Source organism: Ipomoea triloba, chromosome 14 (assembly GCF_003576645.1).
Source record: "Ipomoea triloba cultivar NCNSP0323 chromosome 14, ASM357664v1".
In the NCBI taxonomy this organism is placed as follows: domain Eukaryota; kingdom Viridiplantae; phylum Streptophyta; class Magnoliopsida; order Solanales; family Convolvulaceae; genus Ipomoea; species Ipomoea triloba.
In genome coordinates this window covers 7,496,160-7,511,868 of record NC_044929.1, presented here as the reverse complement: position 1 = coordinate 7,511,868, position 15,709 = coordinate 7,496,160, and the positions used below count along the sequence as shown (strand labels likewise).

The window sequence follows — 15,709 nt, the reverse complement described above, 5'->3', positions numbered from 1 at the left end:
TATAATTTTCTATACAAATTCCTTGGCGTGTGCTTTCTGTTTTCCAGGAAAATGTTTTCCCAAAAGTGATAAGCCAACACGCACTCTTGCAAACTTCTCTATAGTTTTTTCTTACAAAAAGTCCTTAGAATGTGTTCTTTTAATTTGTTTTCCAGGAAACTACCTTCCCATATCCCAGATTTCATTATTTCAATATGGTACTGCTGCATTATTGGGAAAATTGACAATATGCTCCAGTGAGAAAGTTTGAGTCACTTAATATAATAGTGTAAAATTTGATATTAATTTTCAAAGTTATGGATCCATTTACTTCTTCATGGGTCTGATGACGGGTCCATGAAATTATTGTGTGGACCACGGTTCAAAATGATATCCTTAAATTTTATGAGTTAGAATAATGTACTTTATGTGTGTTTAGAATAATAAAACTTCTAGAATAAGATAATGTACTTTATGAGTTAAAATAATGTGCATTATGCTTTAGAATATTGTACATTATGAGTTATAAAAATGTATTGTAGTGGGTCACAGTGATTTTTTTTTTTCTTTTTACGTGTGACATCGTTTTTGGACCGTAGTCCACATGGACCACGATCAACGCAATAACTATTGGTCATGACATAGTCTGTAGTCCACATAGCTCTATAGACCACAGTCCACGCAATAACTATTGGTCATGACATAGTCTGGCAAAGTTGGAAAACCTGAGTTAAATCTTTCAACAAGAGCATTGTGAGAGAAGAATATGTTACATTTCAACTAAAAGTTTAACCTAATAACTTTAACCTAATAACTGGACCACACATTATTTATTATTTACATATATTATGTGACACAATCTCTTTAATCGAGTTGGTTATATATATATTATGGGTCAGTCTCATTTAAAAGATGTGTTTAATCTCAACTCAAAACTTAAACTAAAACTAATAGTTGGATTGCATATTTATATATATATATATATATATATATATATATATATATATATTTTGGTCAGTAGCGAGAGACTAGATGCTTTGTTTAACATCAGTAATGGCTAAATAACATGTCCAAGTAAAAGAGATTGTTATAGGCAACATATAGATAAAAGTAGAAGATCAGATACATTGAGAAGATGGTGTTGCATGAACAAAGATGATCACCAAATGGAGCCAATAATGGCAATTCCCAATTTGAACTCAAATCCCAGATTCTGATGGCAACAATACAATGCATAACACTTCACATTCAGCATAACATCGAGACACAACTCGACTAGTTACCTAGTAAAGATCGCTCTCCTTGTGAGTGTGGATCACACAATCTGAGGTTGGGTAAGAAACGCAAGTCAGCAGATAGCCGTCGTTCATGTGATGCTCTTCGAGAAAAGATCCATCGGATTGATCAACGGAGCCTGCCACGATCTTCCCAGCACAGGTCGAGCATGCGCCAGCCCTGCAAGAGTATGGCAGCTCAACTCCCGCGTTCTCTGCAGAATCCAGGATGTATGTGTCAGCGGGCGCATCAAACTCGTGCTCTGTACCATCTGGCTGAACCAGCTTGACCTTATATACTGAGGATCCAGATGTTCTAGAGCCAGAGCCAGCTTTCAAGCCAAAGGATTTCGAAACGCTCTTTACAGACCCTAGCGAGCGTGGACTCTTTAGGAAGGCTCTCTTGGCGCTTGCCAGATTTGTAGTACTCAGCTTACAGGTATACGGAAGTGTCACCGTTGACATGTTTACCTGAAAAGACACTTTCAATCACTCGCAACACAGAAAACTACCACTGAAGGAGAAATGCAGCCACAACACAGTTATTTATAACTTATGCAATACACCACACAAAAAGGAAACACAAAAAAGAAAAAAGAAGAAATGTGTTCTTGATTGAAGCGTGGTTATATTGCAATGGGATTTCGTTTGAAGATAGCTCAGAGTAAGGTAAAGTCTTCTTCCTATCCCATTCCCCTACTACATGGCTCAGGTAAGATTAAGTCTTCTTTGCTCAAAAATCCTCATCCAACATCAGAAAATATTAAGAGTTCAACAACACAGTACCAAGATAAATTCCTGTTACATTAACTTATTAATGGAAACGAACCATTTGTCTGTCAGTGTGTGCTTAAATCCAACTCGTAACCCCAATTTATACCAAATTTTACGAACATATCATCGTACTCCAAACATCAAAGCAATGGAACAAGGAGTTAACTATTAAAAATGTATGCCCAAGGCAATTAATGAAAATGAAGATCTTTTCCTGCATCTCAAGAACTCCAGGGCAATAAATATATGGAGCATTATGAGAAGAAGCAAGCAAGTAGTCTTTTCTGCTCTTCACTCGAGGCTCCATTATTACTTTCATTACTTTTCTTGACTGCAAATGAAGAATTTTCTTTTGCATCAGAAGCAACTTCCTATATATACTGCCAAAATACATTCTGGATAGGGACAACCCCAGCCAATGGTTAGACTCTTGACTTGGTAATCACAAAGTTACAAGTTCGACTCCTACCAAGAGCCGCCTATTGATCTTCTTAATTTGAGCCGGTTAGCTATTTTATCTCCTTGTGGTCCTTTACAAGCTAAGGTCACAAGGCGGGAATTACCCAATGCACACCATTGAGTAGCCAAGTACCAACGGGTTTCCTTCGTCACCCAAAACCATTTCAAACCAGTTAAGCTGCTCAAAGTGAGCTTTGTTCTTTAAGAGAGAGTTTTATCAATCCCAAGAATCATACATAAAGCTTGCATAGTCACTTAGAAAATAATTTTTCCAATGGACAAGCCAAACCTTTATCCAATCATCCTTCTTTTTTTTTTTTTGAAACAACATCCAATCATCCATTAGAATCAACATTACCAAACTTTTAGAATGTTAAAAGAACAAATTCAATACAGAACAGAAAAGCCCAGGTATCCAAGAGAAAAATTTCATTTAGAAATACAATTGAAAACATTACAGAGGTCCTGTTTTGTAAGTTTATCAGCCAATTTTGACTAATTTGACCATATATTTGACTTGGTTAAACTGCCAATATAAATGTTGATTAGTTAACTCTTTGTAACAGCTTATTGCTCCAAAATACAAAAATTCAAAAAGCTACTCAACGCATCTTTTTTTGATAAGATTTTTGAGAAAATCATTTTACATGTAATCAGTTATCCACTAACAACTAATTTAGCATACATCTTTATACAATCACCTAATGCTATCAACTAGTCAAACTCACTAACACAATCAGCTAACAACTATTTACCAAACAAACCAAAGACACAAATTTCCTAATGTTACTATCCAGCAGCATGTTATCAAGGTTTTAACCTAAAAAATGTAATCTTTGCCAAAATCACACATTTCAACCAAAATCAATACTCTAAACAACAAGAATCTCAGACCCAGGCCCGATAACGACTTTCAGTACCGGAACACCACTAAAAAACATCAAGTTTGGAATATGAAACTATGAAATAAGTTTTTTCAAAAAAAAAAAAAAACCTATGAAATAAGTGGAAACACAGATTAGCGCAAATGAATAGTCAAATTAAAATGTTACCAGGATAAGGAAGCAGTATCAGAAATTTGGAAGTGGTAGATGAAGGCGAGTGTGAGAGGAGCGATCAGAATGATTCCAGGTGCTTGTTTATAGAAAGAGACAAAGATGCCTTTTGGATTCGGCCGAGTGCTGACAAGTGTACTTACGTTGGATGGCACTACGCATACCTACTTTGTTTGTTTGTTTTTTTTTTTTTTTTGGAAAATATTATATTATATCTACTCCAATTTTGCCAAGGACCTTGTAGTTCAGTGGCATAAAACCTTCAGTAACAAAATTTTGATGGAAACACTTGTATTAAGACTCGAAAAAAAAAAAAAAAATTATGTCACATAACAAAAATGGATAAAATTTGAGAGTCCATGTATAAGTCTTTTTTTTTTTCTATGATAATTAAGAGATTGTTAACGAGTATTATTAACTCTATTAAAATATAGTAATTGCTTTATTGAAATACAAATAGTGAATACCTCATCTTATTTAAGAGAGTCATAAAGGCGTCATTCAATTACATTTACTTTGCATTTCTCTCTGTTTTAAAAAGTTCATTTAGATGAGTTACAATTAAAGTAATTAGAGTAATTCAATGCTTTGGTCGTAAATAAAAATTTAAGAGGAGTGATATAATTAAAATTATTAAATTGTTTTAATCTCACTATTGCAGCTCAAACCATTTTAATCTTACATTTCTTCCTGTTTTATCCTTCATTTTATATAATTTGAAAACCTACAAACATAATTATTTAGTCCCTTTGTGCTTTCTATCTACCGATTGACTGACTGCAATACAGTCGTGATACGGTGGATCATGGTAAAAAAAACATCGCCGTTTCATTAAGTAAAAGAAATGGCTGGGGTAAGTCTTAACAGAACTCCATAAAAGATACTACAGTTCATCTCAAAAGATATCGCATCACATTTGTTTTTATATTATCAAATGAAACTGTAGTTATATCGAAATGAAAATGTAGTTGTGTTGAAAGAAAACTGCAGTGTATATCATGGTTGAAAAAATCGCTAGGCGCTCGGGGAGCGCCTAGCGCCTAGGACGCCTAGCCGGGGATTAATCGGCGCCTAGGCGTTCGTGTATTTTTCTATTTTATTTTTTATTCTTTAAAAATTTGTTTATTTTTAATTTTTTAAAGACTAATAATTATAAATTATATAATACTTTAATAGTAAATACTAAAATATTAAATATTAACCTAAAAAATATCTAACGTTTGTACAATTTAGGATTATTTCGCTCAAAACGATGTTGTTTTGAGTGAAATAACCCATTAAAAAAGAAGAACAATAGTTAATCGACCGACTAGAAGGCCTAGTCGGTCTAGTCGACGCCTAGACGATCAACGCCTAAGCGACCTAGGCGGTGCTTTGGCGGCCTAGGCGGTCGACTAGCCGGCCAGTCGCCTAGACCACCATTTAATGTGATACGCTAGGCGGTCGACCAGCGCCTAACGCCTAGGCGGGGATTAATCGGTGCCTAGGCGGGATTTTTGCAACAAATGAAACTGAATAACAGATTCACACTTTTAAGTGTATATTGTCCAATGAAACTGTAGTTGTATCAACATGATATTGTAGTTGTGTTGAAAAGAAAGTGCAGTGTATTATAAAATAAATAGTAGTTGTGTTGAAAGGAAACTGAATAACAGTTTCACATATTTGAGTATATAATCTCGAATGAAACTGTAATTATATCGAAAATGAACTCTAGTTATGTTGAAAGGAAACTGCAGTGTATATAAACTGAAAGTTAACGGCACGGAACAAAGGCCGTTTCAGCCGTTTATTTTCATTAATCAAAACGACGTCGTTTTGATGCATGATTCACAGTAAAATTTGCGATTGCAATAGGTGATTGAATTCGTTAATTTAATTTATAGAAATAATATGATGATGTAATATAATGACTTAGATATATAAATAACATTACATATTCCAATCTATCTATACTATTAATAAAAACAAAATCCTCCATTTTAACTTATCGCCAAAAACACTCATATACTATTAAATTTTGCGTAATATTGTAAAATATTGTAATACAATAATTTCTATTCGTACTAGAATTGTACATTAAAATATGGTAATACAATTCCTAATACAATATATTCTTTCATACTTTCCAATTCGTAATACAATTCTAGATTAAAATCTATACTATATATAAAAGTAAAATCCTCCTATTTCATTTTTCTGCCCAAACTTTTGTAGTCAATTAATTAAATATTTTATTTGTCAAATAATTAATAAAGCTTATTTCGTAAGAAATGTAAAATGGAAATTAACTAATATTTATTAATTGGTAATATTATTTTTATATTCACGTATCAATATTATTAATAAAGTTTAATTGGTAACAAAATTTTATTTACCAAATTCTGAGAATAATTAAGAGAAAAATACTACTTGAACTCTCAAGTTATACTCCCTACTTTTACTCCCTCACACTAAAGTTTGATGTTGACACTTCCATTGAGACCCACAAAATGGAGATAACATATCATATCTTGCCACGTCAGGGAGTAAAGATGGAGTAAGAAATTGGAGTACATATATTAAAATTCTAATTAAGAACTCGAGGGCAATAAATATATCAGGCATTATGAGAAGAAGCAAGCAACCAAGTGGCTTTTCTACTCTTCATTGAGGCTCCATTATTACTTTCATTACTTTTCTTGACTACAAATGAAGAATTTTTCTTTTGCATCAGAAGATATTGCCAAAATACATTTTGGATAGGGACAACCTGAAGGATTGTATTTCATGGTGAGGTGGATGTAGGTGGTAAAACGAGGAAAACTCCCCGAGTGTCGTGTTTCTCAAGGATGACAAATTGGAGCGAATTAGTGTTGGCATTTAGGATGTTAAGAGGTAAGAGTTGCAAGAACTAACTAGGAACAAGAGGATGATAAGACATAGGTTTGTACAAGGGTTTTGAAGTTTAAAATGGTTGGTTTGGAAAAAGGTAAAGTGGAGATTGGAGCTCGTGGCTAGCCTATGTGGTCTACTATCTAATGGTTTTGCAAGCAAATGATTTGGATTCAACTAGGGAGTTCATGGCACTTCACCAAGTGGTGTCACACTTGGACTCCCACATACTCATTCGGTTGGGGCATTTTATCAAACACCTTGTCTACCACTCCTCTCGGACCTCTTCTTTTCGGACTAAGGGCGGAGATGTGGATGAGTTGGACTCGTGAGTGGCCACTATCGCGCACACACTCACTTTCACGGGGTTTGCTACCTAATGTGGCCACACTTAGGCACAAAACATATCAAACATCAACCACACAAGTATTCACATCCAAGAACATAAAGCTCACATTTTTAAAGCAATATCTTCAACAATTCAACCACATAGCTAGTTTCGGGGCCACCAATCCCCTATCTAATCTAAGCTAACATTAAAATAAAGAAACAAGAAGAAGCAATGGAAGTTTCAAAGAAAACAAACATGAAAGCAAAGTAGATATTGAAAACAAGAGTTACCATCCATGGAGAATGGTTCCATTACATTTTTGTCTTGAAACTTCTATCCTTCTAGCTTGTCTTTTGAATCTAATCTAAGGAAAATGAAGTTTTTCCCCACGAGGGGAGAAAACCCTAAAGAACTTCAGATCTAAAACTATTTTCTAGCTGCTCTCCCTTTAACTTTCCCAAAAAGGGGTTTAAATAGGCAACCGAAGCCAAAAATCCCGAAATGGCCCCTGTGGCCAGACCACGCCAGCACCATGCGTGGTTGAGGGCGTGGATAGCTACTGGAATTGATCCACGCCACCAACACGCGTGTTGGCTGCGTGGACGATTTCTGCTCGGCGACTTCTTTGCTTTTTGCTCTGTTTTGGCCTTGAATCCCTTTTCAATCTGCAGAAACAACTTCAAAACTTTTCCTAAAAATTGTGTTAGAGGTTTTTTATCACATCTGAGTTTAAAATGCACGAGATTGTTATAAACGGCTGGCAAAACTTCATATTCTATCCTACTTCTGACCCTTAAATTATACTATTCTTGGTGCTTATCGCAACCCCAATCAAGTTGGTGAGTTGTTGACTTGGTAATCACAACGTTACAAGTTTGATTCCTAGCTCTTGGCGCCTATTGACCTTCTTGATTTGAGCTGGTCAGCTATGGACAACCTAGGTTTGTTACCTCCTTTGTGGTCCTTTGACGACTAAGGTCAAAAGGCAAAAATTACATGATGATGCACACCATCGGGCAGCCAGAGTAATGGCTATGGGTTTCTTTTGTCACCTAAAACCATTTCAAACCAGCTAAGCTGCTCAAAGTGAGCTTTGTTCGTTAAGATAAGAGTTTTATCAATCCCAAGTGTTGGTTTTATCAACCACGGAAGGGTCGAACGGTATGCCAACACGACCAGAAAATTGTTTAAGTTTGCAATGGAATTGAAGCAGCGTTTCGACTGTTCTTGTATTATGAATTGCTTAACCTTTTTCAAGGTTCTATACATCTATTTATACATATTAGGAGGTATTGGTCCTCCTTTGGTAAAACTATCATAAATGCTTGAGATTTCCTTCCTTATTACATTTGGTCTAGTTTCCTAAATTATTTTGAAGCACAACTTGGGAAAGTATCTAGCTTCCTTTCTCCATCTTCCACCTTGTCTTAGCCTACCAGGGATCGACTTTCTTTCACTTGGAATTTTTAGCTCGACGTTATTTATTGTATCTTCTAGGGTTTTCACTCAATTTCAATGAAACATCCTACTTTACACCATCGACCAACCCTCGGTCGGTTGCTCTGCCTGCCTCCAAGTGGTACTCTTTTCATCGCTCTAGGTCGGCCGTCTCATTTTCCGTACTTTAGGTTTTTTTTACTCCCTAATCCCTCACTTTCCCGAGTCACACAGAGCTTGACTCGGAAAAGTACTCATAGCTCGGTCCTTTAACCTTTCATTCCATTTGATTGTCCTTTCCCTTATTCTGCCCCGTCGCCTTCTTTGCTCGTCTCAGCTCCGAGTCTCAACACTCGCCCTTTTAATTCTCCTTGACTTATCTCCCCATGTCCCATCATTTGTCTAATCTGTAGCCATAACTCCCTTGATTCTTATCTTTTATGGGGAAGGCAAACCTACCACCGTCACATCGCCATAATGACGTGCAAAATCTCAAGTACGATTCAGCGCAAGGGTTTCCATGTGGGTTTTCCTCTATAAATATTGTTGAATGCTATCTTCTTATGTACATTTTCGAACCTTCTTCGCAAAGATCATGAGGCCTAAGAAAGATGCCTCTTTTTCGACTGGAAGACGCTTATTTCGTCTCCTCGCTGAATGTGCACGCCAAGCGGAACTAGAGAGCAATAAGAGAGTGGCTCAAGGTGCTCTCCTGGTGAGAGATGATCCTTCAGACCCCGTTGAGATCCCATCTGAGGAGGAGTGGATGGTCGTCCCTTATGAGCTGGTGCTGTAGGAGAAGCCACCTCCTTGCTTTGATCTCGATCTTGATGTCGTCATCTTCCGCTACACTCAAAACAAGGTTTCTGTCGGAAAACTTTTTCTTTTTTGTTGATAAATAATAATAAATATTTTTATATTCTAAATAAAATATTTACAGTGTTTAGTTATACAATTATACTCATTTTCTAGAAAATGAACTAAACACACAAAGACAGTTTTCTACTGTGCAGCTAAACACGGGAAACGAAAATATTTTCTGAAAAATGACTCATTTTCTAGAAGTCATTTTCCTACTTTTCAAATGGACTCATAAATCAAATGGGTTACAATTAAATAATTAGAGCAAGTCAATACTTTGGTTATAAATATAAACTAGTGTTTTACCCGTGCGTTGCACGGAAAATTTTTCGTTATTATGAATTTAAATTTAAAGAATAGAAAAAATTAAAAAAATGTTAAAATATACAATTTAATAATATAGTTTGACTTTTATATATTTGGTCAAGTATCTATTTTCATAACATACAAAATTTAAATTTAAATTTTGTATGGTTAATATAATCTCTAATTTTATAGAAAAATTCACATAATTAGGTTGATTTATTCCTAATTGTATTTATATATTATAATTGTAAAAATATGAATAATAACTAAAATTATTATACTTAGAAATCAATAAAAAATGTAAAATTTAAATTTTGTATGAGTAAGTTTAAACTATAATCGGACACATTTTCTTATATGATTGTATAATATATTATATATACACATAATATTTATTAATCTGTATATAGAAAAATTCTGTAATATAATTTCATTAACTATAATTTATATTGATAGATATATAATTAAAAATTTACACTTAGAAATTAAAAAATTAGCATTTAAATTTTGTATGATTAATATAGTGTATATGTATGTATTTAAAAAAATTTATAAATATTTATGAACACATATTTTTTTTAATTTTATAATTTCATTTCCTTAATTATATTTCATATTTTATTAATTATAATTTAATGAAATTGCCAAAAATATTGCCACCGAAGAAATATTATTTCTCAATGAAGTTAATTATATTAATTATAATTACCTAATATTGTGGCAATTATCATAAAAATTTCATTAATTATATTGATTATAATATTTTTTTCTCTTCTAATATTAAATTGATTTACTAATTATTATATAATTATAATAATATTACCCTATATTGTGCCAATAATATTAATTCTATACGTTACAGTTTTCCTAATTATTTTATAATTATAATAATTCCTAATTGCCTAAGGTACATATATAGTTATATATTGATTGATTTGTAGTTATATAGATATATAGAGTCTGATTTCTTCTTATTATTATATACACATATTTAATTAACTTAATTTTTTTATTAATTATATATAGATATAGATATAGATATATAGATATAGATATAGATTTATGGCTGCAGTTAGTATAATTATTGTCTGTTAAAGTAAACACCTAATTGTTTTAATATATGTTCTACTAAATGTATTTTTTTCATTTGGTATGAAAAATCATCAATATAATACTTGCAGGTACCAAAGTTCCTGCAAATAGAAATATTGATATGTTAAATTATAGTTTGTTAACAATAATTTTTATTTTTGTTACTTAAGATCATCTCAAAATCTATGATTGTAGGAACCCACATTGGTTCTGTTTTTCTAAGATCAAATACAATAAAGAAAGGAGGTGTAAGAACATTACAAACTTCAAATTTCAAGTGAGTGTTGCTTACCATTACTTATTAAATAACTGTAATTATATGTTTGTTGTTCAATATCAACTTTATTTTTAATTTTTAATTATTTCAAACTGAATAGTATATTAATTGAACTTTTCTATTATTAATTAATCTAAAATACAATTAAGCCTAGTAAGTTAAACCAAATTAGTGGAGATAAGATTAAGAAGAAAAAAAAAACAAAAATTTCATTTTTCATATAAATAGTCAAAGCATTATATAGATGCTAATTACATGGCATGATGTTTTACATCAAACAAAAATATTCCTAACACAAACATAAATTCCTGACTATGAAAATAACTTGTAGCCTCACTCCTACTTGTGTCTTGCATTTTAGTGCTTTTCAACAAAAAATATACACAGTATGCCATATAATATTTAAATCTTTCTTCATAACTTCCTTGTAGTTTCACTGCGTCTTGTCTGCTACCAGGGAATGGCATAGCATTCCCATGATGGGAACATCTTCCCCCTCAGTACCTCTCGAACCAGCAGGACCTGAAACTGTCTGCTCTCGTTGCTCATCCGGTTGCACTTCAGTCTGCTCAGGTGAATCAGGAATCACGATGGTTTCAGGAGCAGCTGGTGCACTCCACCTTTGTCTATCAACCATCCTGGCTGCAAAGGTTGATGCGGTGTCATCTGGTAGCAGGAATGGTGACGGCAGCTCCATGTAAATTGGAAAGCCTGGCAGTGTGAGCAACGGAATTTCGCCCTCTCGAACTGTCTGTGCCTCATCGGTGTCATCCGAGGGTGTGGACTCAGGAGCTGGCAGAAGTAGAACTAAGTTGGGTTCTGCCTCAAGTGCTTCAGAGGTCTCGGATTCACCTTTTGAAGCTGCTACCTGTTCGTCCAGAGTAGAGTCACTTACTTGGGACAAAGGGATTGCTGCCGTTGCAATTGGATTTTCAGGATCATCTCTTGCAACCCCTGAGGTTTCCCCTGGACCTCTCGTATCCTCTACATTCTGTCCCAAGGATAGAGCAGTGGCGAGCCTGATGTCTTCTTGGTATTTTGCCTCTCGTTCTCTTGGTCATCAGCAGCTATGCCCTTGCCTTTGTCAGATCGTCCAAGATTCCTCTTGGACACATACATTTCATGGGCTAGGTCTTGAAGTTCATTGGCTGGGATTTCAGAGAGATTCAGCCAATTCAGTGCAAAGATCTCCTCAACCTCCATAACTGCTGCCTGAGACCAGTTGGTGAAAAGGCCCTGTTCTCCAGTTGATCCATCGAAGTACTCTGGAGAAATCATCCAAACTGGGCACTGCTTCATCATTTTGATCCAACTGAGTGGTGACTTCGTCATTCAGATCATGAGGCTCAGCATATAGGATTTCTGTCTCTGATGCAGCTTCCACTGTCTGCACATCGATCTCTCGATTGTGCTCCGAGAGATCGTCACCCAACCCAACATCTGCTATGGCTTTAGCTATCGATCCTTCAACTTGAGCAGATTCAGTGGGTGTCAACTCCACATTTTGAGCACTTTGCACTGGGTCCTTGACCACAGTGTCTTGATCAACAGCAGCAGTTTCCGAAACGTCGGCTCGAACATACTCTGCTGAAACTGCTATCTCTCGTACCACCTCTCGTGGTTCCTCAGCATCACCCTGCACTGGATCACTGATCCCAGTGCCTTCAAACTTTCCAGTCTCCTCTCGAGACCTACCCGCAGACTCATCAGCAGTACCAGCACCATCATCAACATTCAAAACAACAACTATCTCACCCGACATGGAACTGGTAAGGGGCACTCTCTCAACCTCAGCGGCCATTGTAGCCTGAGATTCCCCCTGGGCTTGTGCCCTGTCCTCGAATGGTACTGGAATAATAGAGGGTGTCACCTCTCGAGTCTTGGTAACAGCATCAGAGTTAGCTTTCTTAGCCTTCTTAGGTAGAACAACCCTCTTAATCAATACACCCAGTGGTTTCTTAGGTAGAACAACCCTCTTAATCAATACACCCAGTGGTGCATTAGGTAGAACAACCCTCTTAATCAATACACCCAGTGGTGCATCATCAAGAACAACCCTCTTAATCAATACACCCAGTGGTGCATCATCAGAATCAACCCTCTTAATCAATACACCCAGTGGTGCATCATCAGAATCCTCCCTCTTAATCAATACACCCAGTGGTGCATCATCAGAATCCTCCCCGACAGATTGAGCTTTCCTCTTGCCCTTTCCCTTAGGCTTTGAGGGAGAGGGTGCAATATTTACACCCTTGGACTTTGGAGATTGAGATTTCGTCCTACCCATATAGGTATTACGATGAATCTCTCTCCCTTCCCTCAATTGCAAACCCTTCAAACTCAACAAATATTGAACAACAAAAAATTGCAAACCCTTCAAACTCAACAAATATTGAACAACAAAACCGAACAAACCCTTCAAACTCAACAAATATTGAACAACAAAACCGAAACCAACCTTCAAACTCAACAAATATTGAACAACAAAACCGAAACCAATCTTTTTATTAATCGACTGGTTGGTGTTTGAAACTGAGCCTTGCACTTGTTGCTTTAGGAAGTTGAAGATGATGTGCGCCCAGTCCATTTGAACGTTGTTCCAGATGGCATGGAGGATTTTGAGGATGTCCAGATTGATCTCATCGGTTCTAGATGCTTTGCTGAGGATGAATTTCATGATGAGATCAGCTGCAATAGCAAACCTCTCCTTCAGATGGTATTTGCGGAGGGCAGAGGTTGCGCTAGACGGTGCATTCTCCAGTCGGATTTTGTCCCAAAAAGCTTGCTTGTTCAAATTGTAGTCCGAGAGGTTTTGGACTACCTCTTCTGATGTGGCAAAGTCGAATGCAGCTCTAAGGTCACCCACTGAGGTTGTGATGTCAATCTCGTTGAATCGGCTCTCAATCTTGCCCTTCGTGACCTTAGCATTCGCGAACCATTCGGTGAAGTCGAGGTCGTGGATGGTTCGATAATCATGCGTCATGTATTTCATGAGCCCGGCCTTTTCGAACTTCTTGAGGACTTTCTCCGTCTGCTTTGGGTTCGTCGAGTGGTTGACGAATCCATCTCTGTCAAGGATACTCCCCGCCTTGACTTGCTTGATGAGAGTTCGAATATGGGCCAACTCTTTCTGGTAAGCTTCAGAAGATGAGGTTGAAGAAGATGATTCGGACGCTATTGTTGATAGCTTGGTGTTTTGGAGGGAATGTGTACAGTGTTTGTAAATTGGGGATTTTGGGTATTCGGTTTGAGCTTGAATCCGGGTAAGGAAGATGGGTTTGTCTTTTGTATCTTGTGGATTTGGGTCGGATATGTGGGTAGGGTTGAGAGTTTGATTCGACATGTGATCCCGGTTGATTTAAAAGAATTAAAAGGTCAGAAATACCCTTCTATAACGGTTATGTGTGCATGATATGGTGAGGGTATTTTTAGGAAAGTGTGTGACGGTTTAGGATGAGAAAGTGGGGTTATAAAATAAGATAACTTTATAAGCATGCTCCCACTAATCAAGATAGCGCCCTTAAAACTTGGAAAACCGTCAGTAACCGAAGACCACGTGGCTATCATTAATTTCCAAATTAGCCGTTCCACATATATCCGTTGAACACATCAGTTTCACCTTTCGAAGGTGAACACTCGTCGGTATCAGTTTAAGGATCTTCCCCCTGAGTGATTGATCCCTAAACCTCCTTATTCCTCCGTCTTGATCTGGTTGACCGCATGACAACATGTTCAAGTGGTTAAGGATCTTCCCCCTGAGTGATTGATCCCTAACCCTCCTTATTCCTCCATTTAGAGATACACACAGAACCAGTTTGTTATCTTTCGAAGTGATCTCTCGAACTCCCCTTCTTCGAGACATAAAGTATATATAGGCAAACTGATTAAGTATCTCTCAAACTACTTGTCGAACACAGATTGCAAGAAGAACAAGATTGATTCATCCAAAAGATATCACTTGGAACATATCCTTAAGTTCATTTAGTGATTTCCAGATACATTACATATGAATCAATATACTATTAGATTTCCTAGAAACTTTTGTTTGGCCTTGGAAAACCATATAGGAATCTAACGTTAGAGCAGGAACTAGCCATCTAAAATCCTATTTATTCTAGTAATAGAACTAGAGGTGGCTAATACTTCTTGTTCTTCTCTACCTCTCCGCTGCTGCACTCCTCACAGGCTCCATCTCTCTTTCCCTTGGTTCTTCATTTGGTTGAGGGAGATCCTTTTCCGGAATGTGCAGCTGTAGGAGTCCCACTTATACGAGACTTTTCTCCTGACTCCAGTATCCCACCATTGTGGATCTCCACGCATTTGGGGATCCATTCACCTTGGATGGGAACAGGATGCTTGCTTGGATTATCAAGAAACTCCGCAATCTGTTCACCCTTAGTTGATTCTGGATAGTTTTCTCCTTGAAAGTCTTTGGACTTGGCTGCCGATTTCCTTCCTCTATACCAGAATGGTACATCGTCTTTTCCTTTCTTCTTCTCCATGAAGAAGTCGATGACATGAATTGCTGAGAAAACCCCTCTATTTATAGCCCAAAAACTTATCGCTGTTGAGTCACGGGATGCTAAATGAATGACCATTCAATGCTGTGTAACTCCAAAGCTACCATAAAGTTGATGAAACCGCTCCTCACATGCGAAACAGTTCATGGCACTAAATACAAGGAGATAAGATTTGACCGTTCAACCCAATTCTATCATTCCCAATTCTAACCTTAGTTGAGAGAATCTATTTTCACATAATGCCTTTGTGAAAATATCTGCTAGTTGCTCCTCCGTTGCAACATATTCCAAAGTTATATCCTTTTTCTCAACATGGTCTCGGATGAAGTGATATTTTATGTCAATGTGCTTTGTCCTTGAATGTAGCACCGGATTCTGAGTAATAGCTATGACACTAGTGTTGTCACACATAATCTTAACCTCTTTACATTCAACACCATAATCCAGTAATTGTTGCTTCATCCATAAAA

General features: G+C 36.3%; 1 protein-coding gene across 1 annotated transcript; it reads right to left on the bottom strand.

Moving 5' to 3' along the window:
• Window positions 1–1,033: 1,033 nt before the first annotated feature.
• On the bottom strand, window positions 1,034–3,673 carry LOC116004956 (ferredoxin, root R-B1-like). The gene is made up of 2 exons (XM_031245159.1): window positions 3,539–3,673; window positions 1,034–1,724 (listed from the first exon to the last, which is right to left on the bottom strand). The coding sequence occupies exon 2, from the start codon at window positions 1,716–1,718 to the stop codon at window positions 1,263–1,265; it is 456 nt and encodes a 151-aa protein (XP_031101019.1). The 5' UTR covers window positions 1,719–1,724; window positions 3,539–3,673; the 3' UTR covers window positions 1,034–1,262.
• Window positions 3,674–15,709: the final 12,036 nt, after the last annotated feature.

Coding starts and splice junctions, on each gene's coding strand:
- LOC116004956 (XM_031245159.1), bottom strand. CDS start 1,718: ATGTCAACGGTGACACTTCCGTATACCTGTAAGCTGAGTACTACAAAT.